Below are 20,715 nucleotides of genomic sequence, written 5' to 3'. Positions count from 1 at the left end.
CAAAACTCATATTTTAAAAATGCTAGGGTGCCAAGAGTTTTGGCAAGAACCAGGCTAAATGTGGGAGTCTTTGTGTACAACGACCTGCCGTCTTTCTTTTTATCTAAATTTTCATGGTTTTCCCTTAGTAAGAGTAATAGGCTTACTGATGGAAAACACAACAGACCGGGACATACTTCACTTACATGAGAGCCTTTTAGAAAATGATAGCTATTTTGGACAAAAAAAAGCCGTCTTTTACAGAAACAAGATGTACAAAAACAACACAAACCGGAATACAGGCAAAAGACAGAAATTATAGTTCACATAGCAAACATTTGTGAATTCCTACAAAAAAAGAAATGCATTACATTCGAAAATGCAACACAGGTGATATTTTAGCTTTCATTAAAAAATAAAGAATAATAAAGAAATTAAAAATAGGGAACTCAGTTAAACTGGCTGATTTTCAATCATCAGAACGTTCGCATTTTGCAAAATGTAAAATTTTATTTTCAAAAATGTAAGCAACAGATTACACAGTTAACTTTCAGCAAATGCAATCGTAACTTAAACAGTACTCACATCCGGGACTCTTAAATGAAAGACTCACAAACTTACACACTATTTATCTATAATATACAAAAAAAATACATAATAAATTTTAAAATGGCCACAAGAGAAAAAAGTTAATCAAAACAATCAGTAAAGAGCAAATGTTGGGTATAAACAAGATGCTGTGCCTTAAATACAATGTTTTTTTTTTGTTGTTGTTCGTTTTCTATTACATTTTTTACAAATTGTGCAAGATTTTATACTAAGGCTCTGGTCTTGATGTGACAGCTGTCCAGCTTACACACAAACACACACGCAAGCGCTTCTCGGCTTCCTGCACTCTGCGCACTCAATGGAGTGTAGGTGTACAGCAAAACTGCTTCAGGAGAAGAAAATGGGGCATCTGGTGCATTTCCAGTGTCGATGCTTATGAGAGTGGATATGCTTTTAAAATGAACATGCACTTTACTTCAATGTGAAAATGCTCCTTTGTAAGCCTGGAGGCATTTCAGAGGAGAGCATTTGAAAATCGGACCCAAAATAACAAATATCAGAACCATTAAGGCAAGAACATCTGGAGTGGAATCAGCAATACTGGAACAAGGTCAGTGACTGGGTAACATGGATATGAAACATTGAACTGGTTCTCCACGTTCATTTTAGCACAAGGTTCTCAAAAGCAACTTTTAAAACCCAAAAATTGTTTTAAGATCGTTAGAAACTGAGATAGGAAAAAAGAATACTGCCAGACAAGGACATACTGCATGGATCATAAAACTACAAGAAATAATTTAAAGTTGCAATTGGAAAAAATCACACATCAGTACCCATTTAGTCCCAAAACCCTCTCCACCCATACCCGAAAAACTGAAAAAGATATCACTTACATTTAAACCAATTTATTCCTCCTGTGAAGGTGTATTCCAACAGAGTTTGTCACCTCACATGTTTTGTTTACTTACAGTAAATGAGAAGTCTGTTGCAAAAGAAAGCATTCATATGTCAGTTTGGGGAGAAACTGAGACATCCTTGCAATGCAAATTAGGAAAAACAGCGTCATCGTTTCTTTTTTTTTTTTTTTAGCTTAGTGCAACTTTTAAACGCAAACCCATTCCAGTGATTCTGTCATGTACAATGTGAGTCTTCCACTTATCCAAAGCGAAGGCATGAGTCCATTATTAAAATCACATTTTGATTGACATCCTTCCTTTTTTCATTCTTTCTTTTTATTTCACTTTCTTTTTGTTCTTTTTTCTTTTCTATTTTTTTTTTTTGCAGTTCTGCTTTTAGGACATTCCGCAGCAGTTGTTTACTAGAACATAAACACAGAAGGGGTTCCTCCACTCCCTGATTATTTTATTCCCTTCAAGCTTCGCATTGAGAGGTGTATTTGATTGACAGTTTGACACCAGGCCTACAGGGTGAGGGCAGGGCTGTGTACAGGGGTTATACTGAAGAAGATGAAGAAAAGGAGAGCTATACAACAAGGATGTACCCCTGAACACCCAGAGGGAGCCAAAAAATTTACCCATTTAGCCTTCATATAACACAGTAGGGTTCCCTTGGTAACCTGGACTTTCTGCAGTAGAGGAGTGTGGTGCTGAAGCAACGTCTGAGCTCACGGTTGGAGAAAATGCAGATGAAGGGATTGACGGCTGCCTGAGCAAAGCTCATCCATACGGCTGCTGTGAGATAGCCTCCTGGCACGGCAGGTCCACGGGCGAACACTCTCCAGTAGCATGCCACTAGGTAGGGCCCCCACAGACTAAGAAAGAAGAAAGTCATGACGTAGAACATTCTGCTTATCCTCTTCTCAGTCTTAAACTCATCCAACACCAGGAGGCGCCGCCGGCCTGCTGCATTGCCGTTTTGCCGGATGCCCAGCAAGGTTGGAGGCGTCGGGCCTCGGCCGAAACCAGCTAGCCAGTTAGCAGCTGCTTGCCCACTGGCCCCTGGCCCGTGGAAGGTCCAGTTTTGGCTGACAGCCGGCACGAACTGGACCGGTTTCATCTTGCGCCGATCGTGAACAAAGAATATGAGCTTGAGGTAGACAAGCTGGGTGGCCAGGAGGATCAGGGCGAGCAGCAGCATAAAACCCAGCGAGTCATTGGCGCGGAATGAGCGGTGCTGAAATGTGCACTGGTCCTCCTCGCGGATGAACGAATATGTGCCGACATCTAGCACAGGCGGAAATGCCATGGCCACCGACAGCGTCCACACCATGCACACCACAGCCAAGCACGTCCACAGGGTCAGCCGCTTGGTATAAAAGCGATGGTGTGCGATAGCTAGGTAGCGTGTCACGCTGACACAGAACAGCATGAAAGCTGTGTGGAAGCAAGAGAGCACACCCAGGAAGGCGATCACTTTGCAAGTGAGGGTGCCGTACGTCCACACTGAGCCGTTCTTCACCGAGGTGAATACAAAGGGGAAGCAGATGGCTGAGCGCAGGATGTCTGAGGCGCACAGATCCAACAAAAAGTAGTAGGGTGCGCGGTGTAGGCTCTTGTCTTTGACCAGCAGGATGGAGATCAGTAGGTTTCCCACAACACCGACGCCAATGATGAAGCCCAGGGAGGTTAGTTTGAGGAATGTGGCGAGGGGAGAGACATTCTGCAAGATGTTGTGGTCCCCTGCATGGCTATAGTTCGCCATAGATGGAGGAGGGATCATAAAGATGATTAAAGCTTTAAGCCAAGTATCATGATCTGGATGCAAGGAGAGGAGATAGATCCATTTGGTGTGCTTTGAAGCCGATTCCAGCCTTGCTCTCTGCCTCACTTCTAAGGCATCCTTTGTTCCTTTGTCTCATCACACCTAAAAGAAATCCCAGAAAAATACGATCCACCCATCAGGATTTGCTAACATTAAACAAACATGCTGCTTTTTATGGCATTGCTCTCTCTGTCTCAGACTCAGAGAGGTACTTAATGTCAATTTTTTCTTTCCATTAGCAGTTTGAAAACCACATTTAAGCTGTAATGGTATGCAGCTAGTGCAGAGCCACAGTTGGGTTGTTCAACTCGACATGATACAGTCATTATTACTGCAAACAATAGGATTTGCTTGAAAAGCAAATGTCAGGTTAACCAAAATCCTTCATTGGGATAAACTGCCACATCAGTCTGAGAAATATGAATATTAAAGTAGTGGGTTAGGGGTTAAGAAAATACGCAGAAGAGACAAAAGGCATTAAGTGCAGGTTCTGGCGCAGATGGAGTGAAACATTTATAGAAATGCAGCAGGAAGCTGTTGCTCCCACCCAGGGATCCTGCAGAATCAGTGTCTAGTCTCTATTTAACAGGAACAATCCCAGTCAGCCTTCGAATGCAGAGAAAATTAGGGAATTAGCTACCCAGGGCTAACATCACTGACAGTCACCTGGCACTGAAAACTAATAATAATACTCCTAATAATAATGGTAATAACAATGCGTTTCTGCATTCACTAAAATCGGATCCTGGTGCACCACAGCCTGCTCTCACACAGCCTACATTAGGGTTTGATGGAAAAAAATAATCTGGGACATTCTGTCTTTTTTTTTTTTTTTTTGGTTGAACGTGTAGGAAAAATAAAGGAGGTATTTTTCAAGATTATATTCAGGTTATTAATCCTGTGTTCCTTTTAGACGGATAGAAACGAATGAGCAAAACAGCTCTAGACCCCAATGCTGATGTGATTTTTTTATTTTTTTTATTTTATTTTTTTCATGAAGAAAGAGCAAGACCAATTCTGCATCTCTCCGTTTCAGTGTGTTTTAAGATCTACCATTTATTCTCTCGCCATGTTTACAACATCTCGCCTAAAATCCAGTCCAGGCTAAGTATCCTGTATAACAAATGGGTTATTATTATTATTATTATTATTATTATTATTATTATTATTATTATTATTATTATTATTATTATGATTTTACCTCGCGAGTGTCATGTATCCTGGTTTTATTATTTCCCGTCGAGCGAGTCTCAGTCTGAAGCGCATCGTCCATTAGGTGAAGCAGTTTGTAACCAAAGCCGCTTCTATGAATCGATGCCATTCCCAGCCGCATGGGAAGCGCACACTGTCACACAAACGACAACAAAAGAGATGAATTAATACATACCTGTTGATATTCCCGCTTGCCTCCGAGATGATATTTACATATTAGATTCCACTTCGGCGTTTTTTCGTCCTTTTTTTTTCTTTTTTTCCTTTTTTTAAATAAGGGCTTGGTTTTGTCGTCTGCCCCTATTCCCCCCACTGTGAATATACAGTAAACGGTGCAGACGGCGCATGCGCACTGGCGCTCTTCGTGATCCGGAGCCGCGTCTGGTCTCCGGTTGCAGCAGCAGCAGCAGCAGGAGGAGGAGAAGCGCCGTCTCCATTGGCAACATCTGCACAATGGGGGGCAGCATCACTGGTCCATTTCTCCCATTCTCATATACACACACAGGAGGACAAAGGACATGCTCAGTTATAGGCCACTTCCAGATGACGAGGGGTCTGTAAATGGAAGTGTTTGCATTTGAAGTCTAAATGGACAATTTGGAAAATGAAAGCAACAAAGATACAATTACAGATCAAAGTAATTACGGATAATAATAGTAATCATCATCATCATCATACTTTATAATTACTTAAAATTAATCCTTTATCCTGGTCAGGGAGGAGGTAGATCCATAGCATATTGAATACATGCTAGTCCATTGGTTCGTAGCTTGCACACATTCAGATACTTACACCTAGGGGCAATTTAGTTAAGCCAATCAACCTATGAGCATGTGTATTTTGGAAGAATGAAAGACACCAGGAAACTCAGAGGAAACCCACATGGAGAGCATGCACAACTCTAAACAGACAGTAACCCAAAGTCCTGAGTGAACTGGGGACCCTGGAAGTGGGGGTATGGATTTAATCTATTGTACTGCATACAAAACATAAATATATATCTTTTTGGTTTCATGGGGTTATATTTTGATCAATGGAAATGAATAATGAAAACAGCCCTAAACCAACTGTATTTTCACGGGGAAGCAGCAAGACTCGTTCAATATCATCTCCCCATTTTTACCAACTCAAATCCAGTCCACGCCGTGTATTCTAGATAACAAATGGGTTGAAACTTTAACCTTAGCATCAAGAGTTTGGTAACAATAACCAGAGGTAATTGTATCTTCTATGGAAAATAATCACATTTGAGTGTTTCCTCCTACCTCCCAAAAAATGCCAGCAAGTACACTAGTGACTCAAAACCACTTGTAGGTGGGAATGTGTGAATGTATTCCTGCTTTACAAGCCTTGTTCCTAGGATTGGCTCAATATTCACTATCAAGACTAGGATAAAGCAATTGCAGAAGATGAATGCATAGAAAAGCATCGGTTTCTTTCTATAAAGCAGGGGTCACCAACATGGTGCCTACGGGTACCAGGTAGCCCACAAGGACCACATGAGTAGCCCACTGGCCTTTTATGAAAAAAAGCTGTTTCCTACTTTGTTTAATCATTGTTGATAATTATTATGAGAAATCATTAACACGATCAGTGTCTTTACATATATATTAATAATAACAATAAAAGGTAAACTGAGCAAATTTGTTATTTCAGATCAAACTGAAAACTGTATCAAACTGGTAGCCCTTCACATTAATCGGTACCCAAGAAGTAGCGCTCAGTTTAAAAAATGTTGGTGACCCCCTGGTCTACAGATTCAAGCTACATGTTACTGTATGTACTCCAGTGTTATTACATCAACACAAATCTAAAGTTTATTTTCATGGAAACGTGTTTCAGGTGTTTTTATCATTACCTAGGAGAAAAGATAGACCACTGTGTAGCATTCATAGAGTTTATTACAGAAAATAAGCATATGCGGGAAGCAATTATTTTTCAAGTATAGTTCACTATAGTAAGACCACTAATTGTAAGTGCAAAACAGCGAGGGAAAGACAACTTTCAGTGCTTAAAAATGTGAAGAATGAACGCCTTCAGCCTTCAGGGCCCATGTGTCAGGAACATTGGAATTACAGAGCTATGTGTATATAACAGGAGGGAGAAAAGAAAGAGATTGTCGTCGTGTAATAACAGACATCATCGTACAACAAAGTAATAGTAGGAGAGTCCACATGTCGTACAGATGTGCTTGAATATCATTATCCAGATGAGTCCAGTGGAAGTGCATGTCGACTTGTTAACTGCATACTCTCTCTCTCTCTCTCTCTCTCTCTCTCCGGTTTGGTGTTGGAACTTCCCTCATTTGTACCTCGGACCCTCGAGTAGAGTTGAGTCGAATTGAATCGCCTTCACCTTCGCCTTCACCTTCACCTTCCACTACAGGGTCAAGAGTCTTATAACCGCCACACGTACAGGAAAGAGCGACCAGCTGCAGCGGCGTTTCGGGGATTTCAGGAGGCGAGAAGCGACATTTCCGGACCACGGGGCGGCCTGCATGTCGTATCAAAACTGTCCGCTGCGTCTCCGGGAGTACCAGCCGAGGCACACGCAGAAGCCAACCACCGTGATGGCCATCCCCAATAGCAGAGCCACGGCATCCCCGCCGTCGTAAGCCTCCACGGGCTGCAGGACACTCAGGAGGAAGAGGCACAGCACCGCAAACACGCCTGGAAAAGTCAATGAAGACGCCATGTTGCTCACTGTTGCTGGGAAAACAGGCTGCAGGTCACATGATCTTACTGCATTTCCTGGTTTCATTTTTTTTTCTATTGAACGTTTTTTAGACTAACCCCGCCTCTATTACAATGATTGGCTAGTTATCCGCTATCTGTGTTTCTATTGGTTAGATTTTCTAACTCGGCGTAATAGCGGTTCGAAAGGAATAACTAAATACGGGTGGGAAAGAGCTCCCGTCCAGTTTCCACAATCTTTGTAAAGGAAGCGTAAATTTATTGAGAAGGTTCCATGCGACATTTTCATCGCAGTTCTCTGCACAAACCTTTAATGGCTCTGTGCAGAACTATAAAAGTTAATCAGATTAAAAATGACATACAGACTTTTTTTTTTTTTGCAAGCACAAAAACATCAAATAAATAAATAAATAAATATCTCAAAGCGATCAAATAATGCAGGCCAAGTCATTATATCAGGGGACAGAAGGGTGTAAAAAATATATGACAGACTTTACAGAAGAAAAGATCAGCATTAAGGAGAGGCAGCCGAGGAAGTGCCTCACCTCTTATATTCCAATAAAATATAAATGTAATGAAATGAGAATTATATTTTGTTATACGAAGCGTTTTCCTGTCAGACCTGTGTTACAATAAAATTTGTCTATGATTCTGTTTTTATTGCTGTAATTCCCGGCAAGGCACAATGAAGTGCAGGAGCCGAGAGTTCTGCCTCACCTCGGATTTTCCAATCCCGTTCACACTGACCTGAGGTGATTATTTGTGTGAATATCAACAATATACTGTTTGTAGACCTTTTATTTGCATAGCATCACCCTTCATAGTCTAGAAGACTGAGTTCTCATATCTGTGTAAAAGATATTTAGATTTGTTATTATCTACCACCAAATGGCACTGCTTAATCAGACCAAGTTAATGAGAATGAAATAATTGTATCTCATTGCGGTTGAAATATGTCTAAATCTGGCTCTGTCTGTCCAGTTCCCACCTGTCCTCCACCTCACTGTATGCCATTGGGTACAAGACAGTTTTGTCCTTACCATGTTAAGTCTGTAAAAATGTTATAGAAATAGTATAGTATATTTTTTTAATAGAAAAAGTTAAAATTCTGTTAATTTCTTATTTATAATAATAAAAGTATATTAATAATACACTTAGATATATAAAATATATCACTTGTCATGATGTTTAGTTGCATCACTTGTGAGACACGTTGTAATTTGTGTTTCGATATACTAATATATAATCTAATTTTCTGTATAATAATGATATAATAGTGTCAGACAGTCCATGTAGGTCTCAGGAGCATTATTCAAGAATGATGAAATAAACATACATCCCACAATGTGTTAGAATGAGAATGAGATATAGAGGGGATCTTATTTAGATGATTCACTTCTCTGGGCAACTGCATTTCCTGCTTGGTGAAGTTAAATGAAACATACTGAACTTGGTCCAGACAGGCCATGTTTCACTGGCTGACGTGTTGAGCTACATTTCACCCCATATTACAAATTTAATTGACTTATGGCAGAAAAGGGGTCTCTCTGTTGGGGTTCAATGCAGGATTCTGTGATTTAATTAGAGCATACCAGCTTAAGTAAAACACTGACCTTGGTATCTGCCCTGTCCGCTGCTGTCCTGCTCATTTACAGCACTCTTTGCACAGCATGCTGGTGCAGGGATTATCAGCATGTCTAAAATGTGAGTCCACTACTAAAAAGCTGATTCTAATGCAGAACACACTCCAGAGGAGATTAATGCCACTGTCTTGACCTACTGGATAGAGGTTCTCATTTTATATATTCTTTGTTTAGATTGATGGCCAGGGCCTTTGCAGGTCATAGAGAAATAGGTGGCACATTAGGGGTATGAAAATAGTCTTTAATAATGGTTAAAATCTTCATGTTTGTGTTAAATTTTTATTTGTGCATCTTTTGTTCTTTAGGTATGAATAGAAACTGCAGTGCCTGTCAAAGGTTTGGAAACACCTAGTCTTATGGTTTTAGAGAGACACGTTCCTTTTGTTTATTTACAACAAACTAGATAAAGGGCAAAAGCACAAGAACAGAACAGGACAGTGAATGATTGGAATAAAGTTATTTGGACAGATGAGTCAAAATTTGACATTTTTTATTTTAACAGTAAAACTTATATAAGATAGGAACAGGAGAGAAGATGTTAGCAGACTGCCTCACACCTAAGGTTAAACATGAAGGTTGGAAGCCTAATGGTTTGATTTGTTTTGAAGCAGGGAAAAGTAATAGTGGAGTAACTATTCCATTATTCAACAAATTGCAAGCAACTTCACAATACAAGACAATGACCCAAACCATACACTTAAGCTCTGTATGTGTTATTTAGAGAGCAAACAGTCAGCTGAAGTGTTTTCTATCACTGAATGACCTGCCCAGTCAACGGACCTAAATCCTATTGAACTGCTCTGGGATGAACTGGATCGCCAAGTCCAAAGGAAATAATGTTTGGAGAAACTAACTGTTTAGGTCAGAAGATTGTGTAAAGCTTTTGTTCATGCTGAAGGAGGATTTTTCAATGAAAATTAAATGTAGCATCTGTACATTTATGAAGTTGTTTGGAAGGATGCATATGTTTCATAAAAGCCACAACAACTAGGTGTTTCCAAGCTTTTGACAGGTACTGTAATGGTTTGCATGTTATCAACCCCTTAAAATATTTTAGTCAGAATTTAGAGTCAAAATGTGGAAATAAAATGAAATAATTTGAAATTATTTGTCATGAACCAAAATAAAACAGCCTTCAATATTGAACCAGGTATTACTACTACTACTGCTACTACTACTACTACTACTACAATCTATTATTATTATTATTATTATTATTATTATTATTATTATTATTATTATTATTATTATTATTGTGTAACAGCAGCTTTCTATGCTTATTTCTAAATTCCTGTAAATTAATTTGAAAAGACATGACAAATGGACTTCTGTAGCTATTATAATAATATATTTTTTAAAAAAGTGGATATGTTAAAGTAGGATCCCTACAGAGTCATGAATGCTGTCTAGGAATGTAACAACATTCAATTTCTTTAGGAATGTCTTAATGGTAGCATACTGCTTTGTGCATATTTGGTGGCCTGTTGTTACCCATAATAATTATCTGTTCAGGCTCTCAGAAACCACTTGTAGCAAACTGATATTGTTTGCTATCATGGCATAAGTTTCATTCCATTAAAAGAGAAGTCTGTTTACTGTGAAATTGTATGATTGAATCATTATTCAATACATTTCTTCTTTTTTTTTCTCACCTCTGGCACTGTCCTTGTTGTAGGTTTCCACCTGGTAAAAGAAACGCCACTGTCCCACTACCAATCTGGTGCAGTGTCAAATCTTAATGGAATTTATGATCAATGGTTATGACCCAAAACCACTTTATTTTCTTGTTTTGTTTGTGTTCTGTCTTGTGCTCTTTTTTTTGTAACAAAGATAAATTGCACAGTAACGGCTGTGCTACTTTTCTTTGACTGCTTCCCCCCTGAGAGAGGAAGAGAGAACAAGCTTGAAAGAGAGAGAGAACCCCTTTGAGCAATATCTGTGTAGTAAAGAACAAAACTATTTCATGGGCCAGTGCCTGCATGGTTATTGCCGGACTTTTTCTCCACCTTGAAATAAAGTAATAAAAACGAGTGTCCGTTATTGACAACAGTATCACAGTGCATCGGCAAAGTAAATGCAGACTGAGAGCAGTGCTTCAGGCAGTGAAAGTATGAAATGTGCTAAGTGAAAGTGTAATGGTGCATTGGAAAAAGTCATGCGGATTGAGTGCAAAACTTAAGGCACAGATGCCTGAGTAAAGAACAGATTCAAGTGCTGACACTGCATCCAATCTCTGGTTACTATTTTAAATGTCATCATGGAGTGTAAAAAGCACAATCACACACCTCGTCTGTAGCCCTCCTTGCCGGCATGGTTTTGTGAAGCAGACACACTCCATGCTCCATTATCCGGACATTTCCCACCCCCTGTCCCCCATAGTTAGCAAGAGATGCAAGAACACACAGCAAAAAGCCAAACAAAATATCTTTGGTTAACCATTAATGATAAAAAGCATCTAACAAAATTAAGTCTGTAGTTGATCTGAAATCCACATATCGGCAACAAATTTCATCTGTTTTAGTCATTTATTTATAGAACGAAGCAAGATTAGCTGCTAATAGAAGAAATCTGGGCAGCATAGTGGTGCAGGGGCTTGTGTTGCTGCCTCACAGCTCCAGGGTCCACAGTAATCCTGAGCTTGGTTTAATGTCTACCTGAAGTTTTGCATGTTCCCTCTTTGTATGTAGATTTTCTGTACTTATACAAAAATATGAAGGATACACAAAAATGAAGGATTCTCAAGAATGTTGGATTGGCTATGCAAAATTGACCCTAGATGCAAATAATTGTGTAAATGTCTGCACCTGATGCCCTCCATTAAACTGGTGTATAGGCTTGGTGTTCCTGGAATAGGGTATGGATCCACCATGACTCTGAACAGAATAAAATAATTATTGAAGATAAATATATTAAAATATATACTGATTTTATCATAATCGTATAATGAGGAAAAAGTAGATAAATTCAAATGTCTTCAAGATATATTTTTTTTTTACCTGATATCATTTTTGAGGTGCAGCAGAATTCCTTTTCTGGTTCTTGCTTACAATGGCTACAGTAGTCTAGATAAAGGAGGTACTCAGACAGAGGGGCACTCTGAGACAGATACTGAAATCTGTTTCAGTGATTCTTGCTGTGTCATGTCATATTTACTGTTTCTAGAATCCTCTTATTAGCCTTTGCACATAAAAGCGTGCCACTCTCCTCAGTCCACAAATCCCCAGTGGTCTGCAAGAAGAAAGAAAACGCAAAGTGGTCATGTAAGACAGGTTTGCTTTTTAAAACAAAGCCATTATGCTTTGCAAAGCACTCTTTTTATAGTAAATACCTATGTTATATTGAGTCAAGGAGCCATATGACATTACACTGTGACAGAGCTAATGTTTGTATCATGGATTCTGCCTGAACGGTTGGCTAGAATATTATTTGTGCTTAAAGAAATGGTGCGGGTTAGATAGAGGGTAACATTTCAATGGTTTCACTGTTTCCATGGCGACTCTGACTTCAGCTTCGCTTCCTATGCTTGCCCTCACTTTGAGTTCACAGCCAAGTTAAAAACATGAAGGGAAGAGTCTGTTTAAGACCTATGTCACATAACCAGTAATCAACCTAGATCACTGTTACTTTACCTCAAAGCAACTTTTCAGCTATTTAAATAGAGTGGGCATAAAATAACCTATAACATATATTATAATTTAAGCAAATAAATAAATGCCCAACTAAATAGAAATCTTTGCCTTTGGCATTTCTTAGTCACTGAAGTGCGCTGGATGCTTGGTCATGTTAAATAAGCTTAACCCTAATAAAAAAGCAAAGAGTACAAATGTATTTTCTTCTAGACATAATCACTTACTATCATTACTGCTTTGGAGTTGAGATAGATGCTTCCACAGTATGTTCCCAGCGTTCCATTTTGCTCTAGTCGGCAGGACTAGACTCTGCTCTCTCCCTCTCTTATGTATCATGTCCGACTGTGCAGTGAACAGCCTATTAAGTGACCTATTTATCCACGGCCAATTCTGCTGGCTGACTTGCAGCAATCACTTTGGCTGGATGTCTGACGTTGTGTAGCTCAGAATGCTTTGCTCTCAAACTGATGATTCTGCAGCTTCACCATCTTCAGCGCACCCCTTTTCCAAATGAGAATGGACACTCCTTCGTGATAATAAGGTTGCTGAAAAGTTAGAGAAAAGGGACAGTGATTGCTGCTTAGTGCATCCAGAAAGTGAAGCTGTTCTGTCTTTGGGTCAAACATGTCACACCATTGACATGAACCTGATTGCACAAAGCTTTGGCTAATGGATTTTTTCAAAAGGTTATTTAAGGACAGTAGCCTTTAAATGTCCAGTTTTGGTAATCCTACGTTGTACCTTTATACCCTATAAGGTATTATATTGCTGTATATCACTTTCTGTCTCAGGCCAATGTGTACTATTTTCTGTGCTTGGTCATCTAGTTATATGTAATCATTTTGTTTTAGTCTATGTCTTGTTCAGTCCAGAACCGTCTGTCTGGTAAATGTGAACTACTGGTTTGCTTCATACCAGAAAAAAAATCCTTGTATGCTTGGGCGTTTTTGGTTACTAAAGCTGACACTGATTTTGCTCAATTGTACATTTGAGTGTATATTTCATTTAGTGATACAAAGTTAGACATAGTGGTTATAGTTGCTGGGCAGAATACACAAAACATTTAAAGTAGCGATTTCTATAATTATCCAACCATTTATCAATGGCTTCTTAGCATATGTTCTCATTGCTCAGTGTTCTCAGTCATTTCTATGCACACTTAAAAAAAAAAAAAAAAAAGATCATTGTATTATTTAACCAGTGAACAATAGCTTTACAAGATTTTTTCAAACACTTTTTTTAACAAATTTAGCCAAGTATTTTTGGAGTCTGAGACCACATCAAACTTAATAGCAAACAAGCCAAAATGATCAGATTGGCTTGATTTAGACATTTTATATACAAAATTATAAAATAGAAATATTAGCTGACTAGAAACAAACACTGGATAGTAATAGCTAGTCAGCTTCACAGTAGGCTGCATTATTATATCTTTAACTTCAGCTTACCTCAGCATGTGTTTTGAGGCCTCTGTCTCATACAGATTTTTGGACAAATATTGTACTCTGTGGCACAATCTCCTGTGTCAGCCATATTCAAAATGGCAATGAAAGTGAGCACAGGCAGTTACTGAGATAACTATTGCGTGGGTTTGCTTGTTAAGTTTTTGTAAGAGCAATGCAGATAAATAAGTCAAATTAATTGCATTGTGTAAAAACTGTACCATGTTAAAAGTGAAAGTAGCTTAAATAGTGCAGCAGACTCAGACTTAGACAGTTTGCCTACAGCATTCAGAATGTTAGATATAATTTGTATGCTTTTCTAGTCACAGCCTTTAAACTAGTGAAAGCTGCAATCTTTTATACATACCTCTGTGTATTTGAAATGGACAGGAATCGAATCCATCGCAAGTGATGATCTTTAAGATTCGAAACATTTAAATTGAATTCTAAATGGAAAAAATGTAAGAAGAAATTATGAAAATGTGCTTCTATAAGAATTTATGCCAAGGACTTCTTTATAACCTGTATAAATGGACAAATTGTACTTAATTTTGAACATAAAGTACCTTTACTTAAGTACCTCTCAAGAGCTCTGTAAAGCCAAAAAGCTCTTTTCTTGCTGAGTGGAGGTAATTGTAAATGTCTAAAGTATGTATTATGTATTCTGGCTGTTCCTAAATGAATATATAATTTATTTTGTTTTTCTTGTTTTAGAAGCACCTATCAAACTACAAACTATTCTTCTAAGATGTGTGCATTTCCTGCAGCCCAGCTATATTTCCTTGCTAGTCTGGGGAATTAATGGTGCTGTTGTTCACACTGCTGGTAATTGCAGACTTTAGTTAAATCAATGCTATGTTTAAGATGTAAGTTTTTTTAGGGCTTCTGCCTTCCTCCAGAAGTCCTGCCAGTTAATACATTATAAAAAGTGGCTAGAGCCCCAAGTGGTTATTAGTGTCCCATGGAAAACCAATGATGTCTGTGAGCAGTTTTATCCACTTTATTGAGTTGATAAAAGTTACTAAAATGTGGTCATAGTCTTTCCAAGTTGACCTTGTAGAAGCAAAATATTTTGTGTTTGTATTTGCTTTATTTTCTTGCAAACTGATTTTACAACCAGGGGATTCACTTGGTGTACTAATATGTATGCAGCCCACATGCTTCAGCAATCAGCCTTGTAGAGCATAAGACAGCCTTTTGGATTCTGTCTGTGACTGTTAAACTTAGCAACAAGAATCTAGAGGATAATCATCAGAGGATGAAAAGTGTAAAATATGTATAAAAAATAATAATCCACCCAGGTAAAAATTTGTATTGGCTTGGGAAAATAGGCTAATGATGTAATCGGGACATGAGCATATGAAAAAAGCTCTCTGCTATACTGAAAACTAGTCAATGTATCCAACTGAAACCGAATAAATTGATGAGTCATGGGTTTAGCACCAAAGGTTTTGGGTTCTCTGATGAGTCAGCCTTCGAACTGCCTCTTTTATTCCACTTAAACTATTCACTTCACTGTGTGTGCTGTCTTTCATATGACAGCTCTAGCTTTATCCCTGTCACTCCTGCACACTTTTAGCATGCTTAGGGTATGTGAGTGTGGAGTGAATCATCCCAAAATTGCAACGCAAAGCAGCTTTTAGTGAAAACAGTGATGATCTCGGTAAGGGAGACGTAGAGGACAGGTAAGTACAGAAAGTCTTGTATCATGTAACATAAACCTGAAATGTTGAGAGATGTGCCTTGGGAGTTAGAATTGTTTCATTATTTCATTGTTTGAATATTTGGCTGACATTTGTCAGTGTGTCAAAACAAAAACGTGACTTTCGATTATCTCAGCTTGTCGCTGACACGAGATAATAATTTGAATGGGGCTCTGAGTATAAATCAGCAATGAGAGGATAGGCATCCAATTTCATTGATACTTATACTGTGACTGAATTTCCTTGTTATAAAGTTATATTTCTATAGAACATCATTCATTTACCAAATTCATTCACTGCTTGATTCAGTCAATATTTATTCATTTATCCAGAAATATTCACAGTTCTTCACTTTTTCCAGATTTTGCCTTGACACTCAAAATTGAACTCAGGTGCATCCTGTTTCAACTGATCATCCTTGAGATGTTTCTACAACTTGATTGAGTTGAGTCCATCTGTGATAAATTCAGTTGATTGGACATTATTTAGAAAGGCACACACCTGTAAGATCTGCATGAAAGCCACTCCTCAGTAAAAGGTGCCTGACAGCCCACCTGGAGTTTGCCAAAAGGCACTTGAATGACTCTCAGACCATTAGAAACAAATAAAATGTATTTGTCCTGAATGCCAAGTGTCATGTCTGGAGGAAACCAGGCACTGCTCATCACCGGGCCAATACCATTCCTACAGTGAAGCATGAGACTGGTCAGGATCGAGAGAAAGATGAATTCAGCAATGTACAGAGACATCCTTGATAAAAAACCTGCTCCAGAGTGCTCTGAACTTCAGACTGGACTGACGGTTCATCTTCCAACAGGACAACATCCCTAAGCACACAGCCAAGATAACAAAAGAGTGGCTATGGGACGACTCTGTGAATGTCCTTGAGTGACCCAGCCAGAACCCAGACTTGAACCTGATTGACCATCTCTGGAGAGATCTGGAAATAGCTGTTCACTGATGCTTCACATCCAACCTGGATGTGGAGCTTAAGAGGTTTTGCAATAAAGAATGGGAGAAACTGCCAAAGAAATTGGTGTGCCAAGCTTGTAGCATCATACTCAAAAAGACTTGAGGCTGTAATTGGTGCCAAAGGTGCAAGTATTGAGCAAAGGCTAAAAAAACGTATGTAAATGTGATTTTTTATTATTTATTTTTTTCTCGCAAAGATTTCAAACTCACCTTTTTTGCGTTGTCATTATGGGGTATTGTTTGTAGAATTTTGAGGAAAATAATGAATTTAATCCGTTTTGGAATAAAGCTGGAACATAACAAAATGCGGAAGTGAAGCGCTTTGAATACTTTCTGAACACCTGACCATAAGATTTGTATGTGGTTTATGAACATCCCATTTTGCATTGAGTTCCCATTTGCTATTATAATAACCTTCACTTTTCTGGGAAGATGTTTCACCAGTTTGTAAAGTTTGCTGTGGGATTTTTGGCGATTCATGGAGCTGGTATTGTGCACAGGGGCATTGTCATTATAGCACAGGTTTAGTTAAATTAGGGGAAATTTTAATGCAGCCACATCTTCTTTAAAAATATGTGCCTCCAACTTTGTGGAAAGAGTTTGAGTAAGAACCAGTTTGTCCAACACTATACACTTTATAAAATCCAGTTCAGACAAAAGATCTCACTTAACTATCATGATTTATTCCCCTTTATGTTGTATGAGATTGCACATTAGACTTAAAATCAGCTTGAAAGCAGCACATTGCATGCAAATGATGCAGATATAGGTTAAGCTTCAGTTCTCTGGACATTTTTGTTTTACATTCCACTCCATGGTAGGATGTTGTGCATGAAAATAAATGGAGATCAGTGGTTTATGAAAAAAAGTGATGATCGTGTTGCAATCAGTGCAAAAATAAATATGGAGCTGGACATTCACATCCTGATGGAATCCAAAAAATGGATTGCATCCACTTTTACGTGATTTTAAAGATTTTATGCTTAACTTTGTCCTAAATTGTGCACATTGAGTGCTTATGCATCATTTTTCTTAAATGCTAGCTTTTTATATACTGTATATATATATATATATATATATATATATATATATATATATATATATATATATATATATATATATATATATATATATATATATATTGTATATAGTATTATCTTGTTTGAGATCAGACAGTTAAATTTTAGACCACTAGGCAGTCTGTGCTAAAAGTCATTTGCGATCAATCTCTCAACTTGTATCTTTTGTTTTATTTGGAAAGAATTGTCAGAAATAAATGTACAAGTAAGATTTATATAGAAATACACAAATGTGTCATTCACATCATATTCAGAGTACATTTTACTGTGGATACTGTTTACCTTTCATTTAAATACATATTAGACTAGCTAATTGAGCTAAAACGTGTTTGACACATTCCCCATGAATTTCTCTTAAAGATGTTTTTTTTTTCTGCACTTTTTTCACCACAGCCTAATGGGTATCCCACAAGGCCATAGTAACTCTAAGTGCTTTTGCTGACTTTTTGAATTGTTTTGAATATAATTGACTAAGGGGATTGTGCTGGAGAGAACAAAAAGTCTTTATGTAAAAATCTGTGATGTAGCAAGAAACAGAACTAGTCCATAAAGCCATTGCATTTGTTACAGAAAGAGAAATGGCAAAAGTCTTGAAAATACACACTGGGGTAAGCCTAGGTAAAAGAAATAACTGTCATAAATAAGTTGTATTGAACATTTGTCAAAAATAAATTTTTATGTAAAATTGGAATAAAAAAATAAAAAAAATACTGGAGTACAGGGAGTCTCACGATTTTTACAGTCCCAAACCCCTTTCAGAAAATAAAATGACCATGGATTCCTATAAATTTAAGAAAATATGGGAGTTAAATATTAACTTGTATAATAAATACCATATACATTTATCATACAGTATCCAATTATTTATACAAGTTACTAGATTTCTTTCTTTCTGGATTTTCCTGCCCATCTACACTGTATATCAGGAAAAATACATCACTTTCTTACATGATTAATGCTAATAATTTATAGTAATCTCTACCAATTGGATATACACCGACCCCTGTCCCTGAGCCTCCACTTCGACAACAACTGCTATGCATTACATACATTACCATGTTTGTTCATGGGACCTGACCATCAAATAACAACCATCTACACCAAGCAATGAATGACCAGCTCTTAATGTGTGAATTTAATGGGGTTGTGTTACGCTGAGCCACTCTTGCAGAAAAAAATATTTAATCCCCTGGATTTAATAAAGTAATCCTGACCACCTCATGACAGCGACAATGTCTTCAGCTATTAATTTAAATTTATACAGTCGGGTGAATATGATGCACTGTTTTGCATCTTACTTTCTTCCTGACTCACTCGTCGTGTAATTGATTTTAGTTACAGCAGATACTGTTTTTAATGGACAGAGAGTTTCCAGCTGCCAGGCATGTTCAAGATGGAAAGAATTATGCAAACAGCTCTGCTGAATTATATGTGCGACTTTGCTTAATTTGTTTGTCAGCTCTCAACTTAATCTATACAACATGATTTTGTACACAAGGCTTACATAGATTTTCCTAACATGGCTATTGATTCTGCCTTTACTGAATAGCTTTTGGCTATATTGCATGGTAAATGCTGTAGCCATTAAAGGAAATTAGAAAAAAAAAAGGCATGAGAACAGCATATTTGAAATGGCCCTCCTCTAGGCTCAGTTGCTGTAGTGCATTTAAACTTTGCTGGACATATACGAAAAATTTTAGGTATTACACAAATATTAGGTGATACACAATACTGTATGTGATTGCACCTTAAGAAGCAACTGTTGTTTGTGCCTTTGTTAGGTAAATCTAGGCCATTATTATAATTATACTATTAACAAAAAAATCTGTTTAAAAATATGAATGTATAAATACTTCTTCTTCTTCTTTCGGCTGCTCCCATTAGGGGTCGCCACAGCGGATCATCCGTCTCCATACCACCCTGTCCTCTATATCTGCCTCTTTTACACCAACTACCTGCATGTCTTCCCTCACCACATCCATGAACCTCCTCCTTGGCCTTCCTCTTTTCCTCCTACCTGGTGGCTCCATCTTCAGCATTTTTCTACCAATATAATTCATGTCCCTTCTCTGCACATGTCCAAACCATCTCAATCTCGCCTCCCTCACCTTGTCACCAAAACATCCTACATGTGCTGTCCCTCTAATAAACTCATTTCTAATCTTGTCCATCCTCGTCACTCCCAACGAAAACCTCAACATCTTCAGCTCTGCTACCTCCAGCTCCACCTCCTGTCTTTTACTCAATGCCACTGTCTCTAATCCATACAACATCGCAGGTCTCACCACAGTCCTATAAACTTTCCCTTTCATTTGCAGATACTCTTCTATCACAAATCACTCCTGTCACTCTTCTCCACCCACTCCACCCTGCCTGCACTCTTTTCTTTACTTCCCTAACACACTCTCCATTACTTTGCACTGTTGACCCCAGGTACCTGAACTCCTCCACCTTCTCCACCTCTTCTCCCTGCAACCGCATCACTCCACTGCCCTCCCTCTTATTCACACACATGTACTCTGTCTTACTCCTACTGACTTTCATTCCCCTTCTCTCCAGCGCATATCTCCACCTCTCCAGGCTCTTCTCAACCTGCTCTCTACTCTCACCACAAATCACAATATCATCTGCAAACATCATAGTCCAGGGAGACTCCTGTCTGACCTCGTCCGTCAACCTGTCCATCACCACTGCAAACAGGAAAGGGCTCAGGGCCGATCCTTGATGCAGTCCAACCTTCACCCTGAACCAGTCTGTCGTACCTACTGCACACTTTACTGTCGTCACACTGTCCTCATACATGTCCTGCACCACCCTCACATACTTCTCTGACACACCTGACTTCCTCATACAATACCACAACTCCTATCTCGGCACCCTGTCGTACGCTTTCTCTAAATCCACAAATACACAATGCAGCTCCTTCTGTCCTTCTCTATACTTCTCCATCAACATCCTCAAAGCAAATACGGCATCTGTGGTGCTCTTCCTCGGCATGAAACCATACTGTTGCTCACAGATGGTCACCTCTTCTCTCAGCCTGGCTTCCACTACTCTTTCCCATAACTTCATGGTGTGACTGATCAACTTAAT

At 38.5% G+C, this 20,715-nt stretch overlaps 1 protein-coding gene and 1 long non-coding RNA gene across 3 annotated transcripts; both read right to left on the bottom strand.

The window, feature by feature from the left end:
- Nucleotides 1-469: 469 nt before the first annotated feature.
- gpr85 (G protein-coupled receptor 85) lies at nucleotides 470-9,927 on the bottom strand. Of its 2 annotated transcripts, none has more exons than XM_083528233.1 (2): nucleotides 4,451-9,927; nucleotides 470-3,351 (listed from the first exon to the last, which is right to left on the bottom strand). In XM_083528233.1, the coding sequence occupies exon 2, from the start codon at nucleotides 3,205-3,207 to the stop codon at nucleotides 2,074-2,076; it is 1,134 nt and encodes a 377-aa protein (XP_083384359.1). In that variant the 5' UTR covers nucleotides 3,208-3,351; nucleotides 4,451-9,927; the 3' UTR covers nucleotides 470-2,073. The 2 variants fall into 2 exon arrangements, with proteins under 2 accessions (XP_083384359.1, XP_083384358.1); XM_083528232.1 differs by having other exon boundaries at nucleotides 4,637-9,925.
- A 229-nt stretch (nucleotides 9,928-10,156) lies between these two features.
- Nucleotides 10,157-11,835, bottom strand: LOC310719023. Its single transcript, XR_014531357.1, has 2 exons — nucleotides 11,794-11,835; nucleotides 10,157-11,670 (listed from the first exon to the last, which is right to left on the bottom strand). It is a non-coding gene; the product is annotated as an uncharacterized lncRNA (long non-coding RNA).
- Nucleotides 11,836-20,715: the final 8,880 nt, after the last annotated feature.

Source organism: Silurus aristotelis (genome assembly GCF_946808225.1).
Source record: "Silurus aristotelis genome assembly, chromosome: 24".
Lineage (NCBI taxonomy): Eukaryota > Metazoa > Chordata > Actinopteri > Siluriformes > Siluridae > Silurus > Silurus aristotelis.
This window is presented reverse-complemented; position numbering and strand designations above follow the sequence as displayed.

Bases quoted from the DNA above. Each gene is read 5' to 3' on its own strand.
- gpr85 (XM_083528233.1), bottom strand. From the start codon at position 3,207: ATGATCCCTCCTCCATCTATGGCGAACTATAGCCATGCAGGGGACCAC.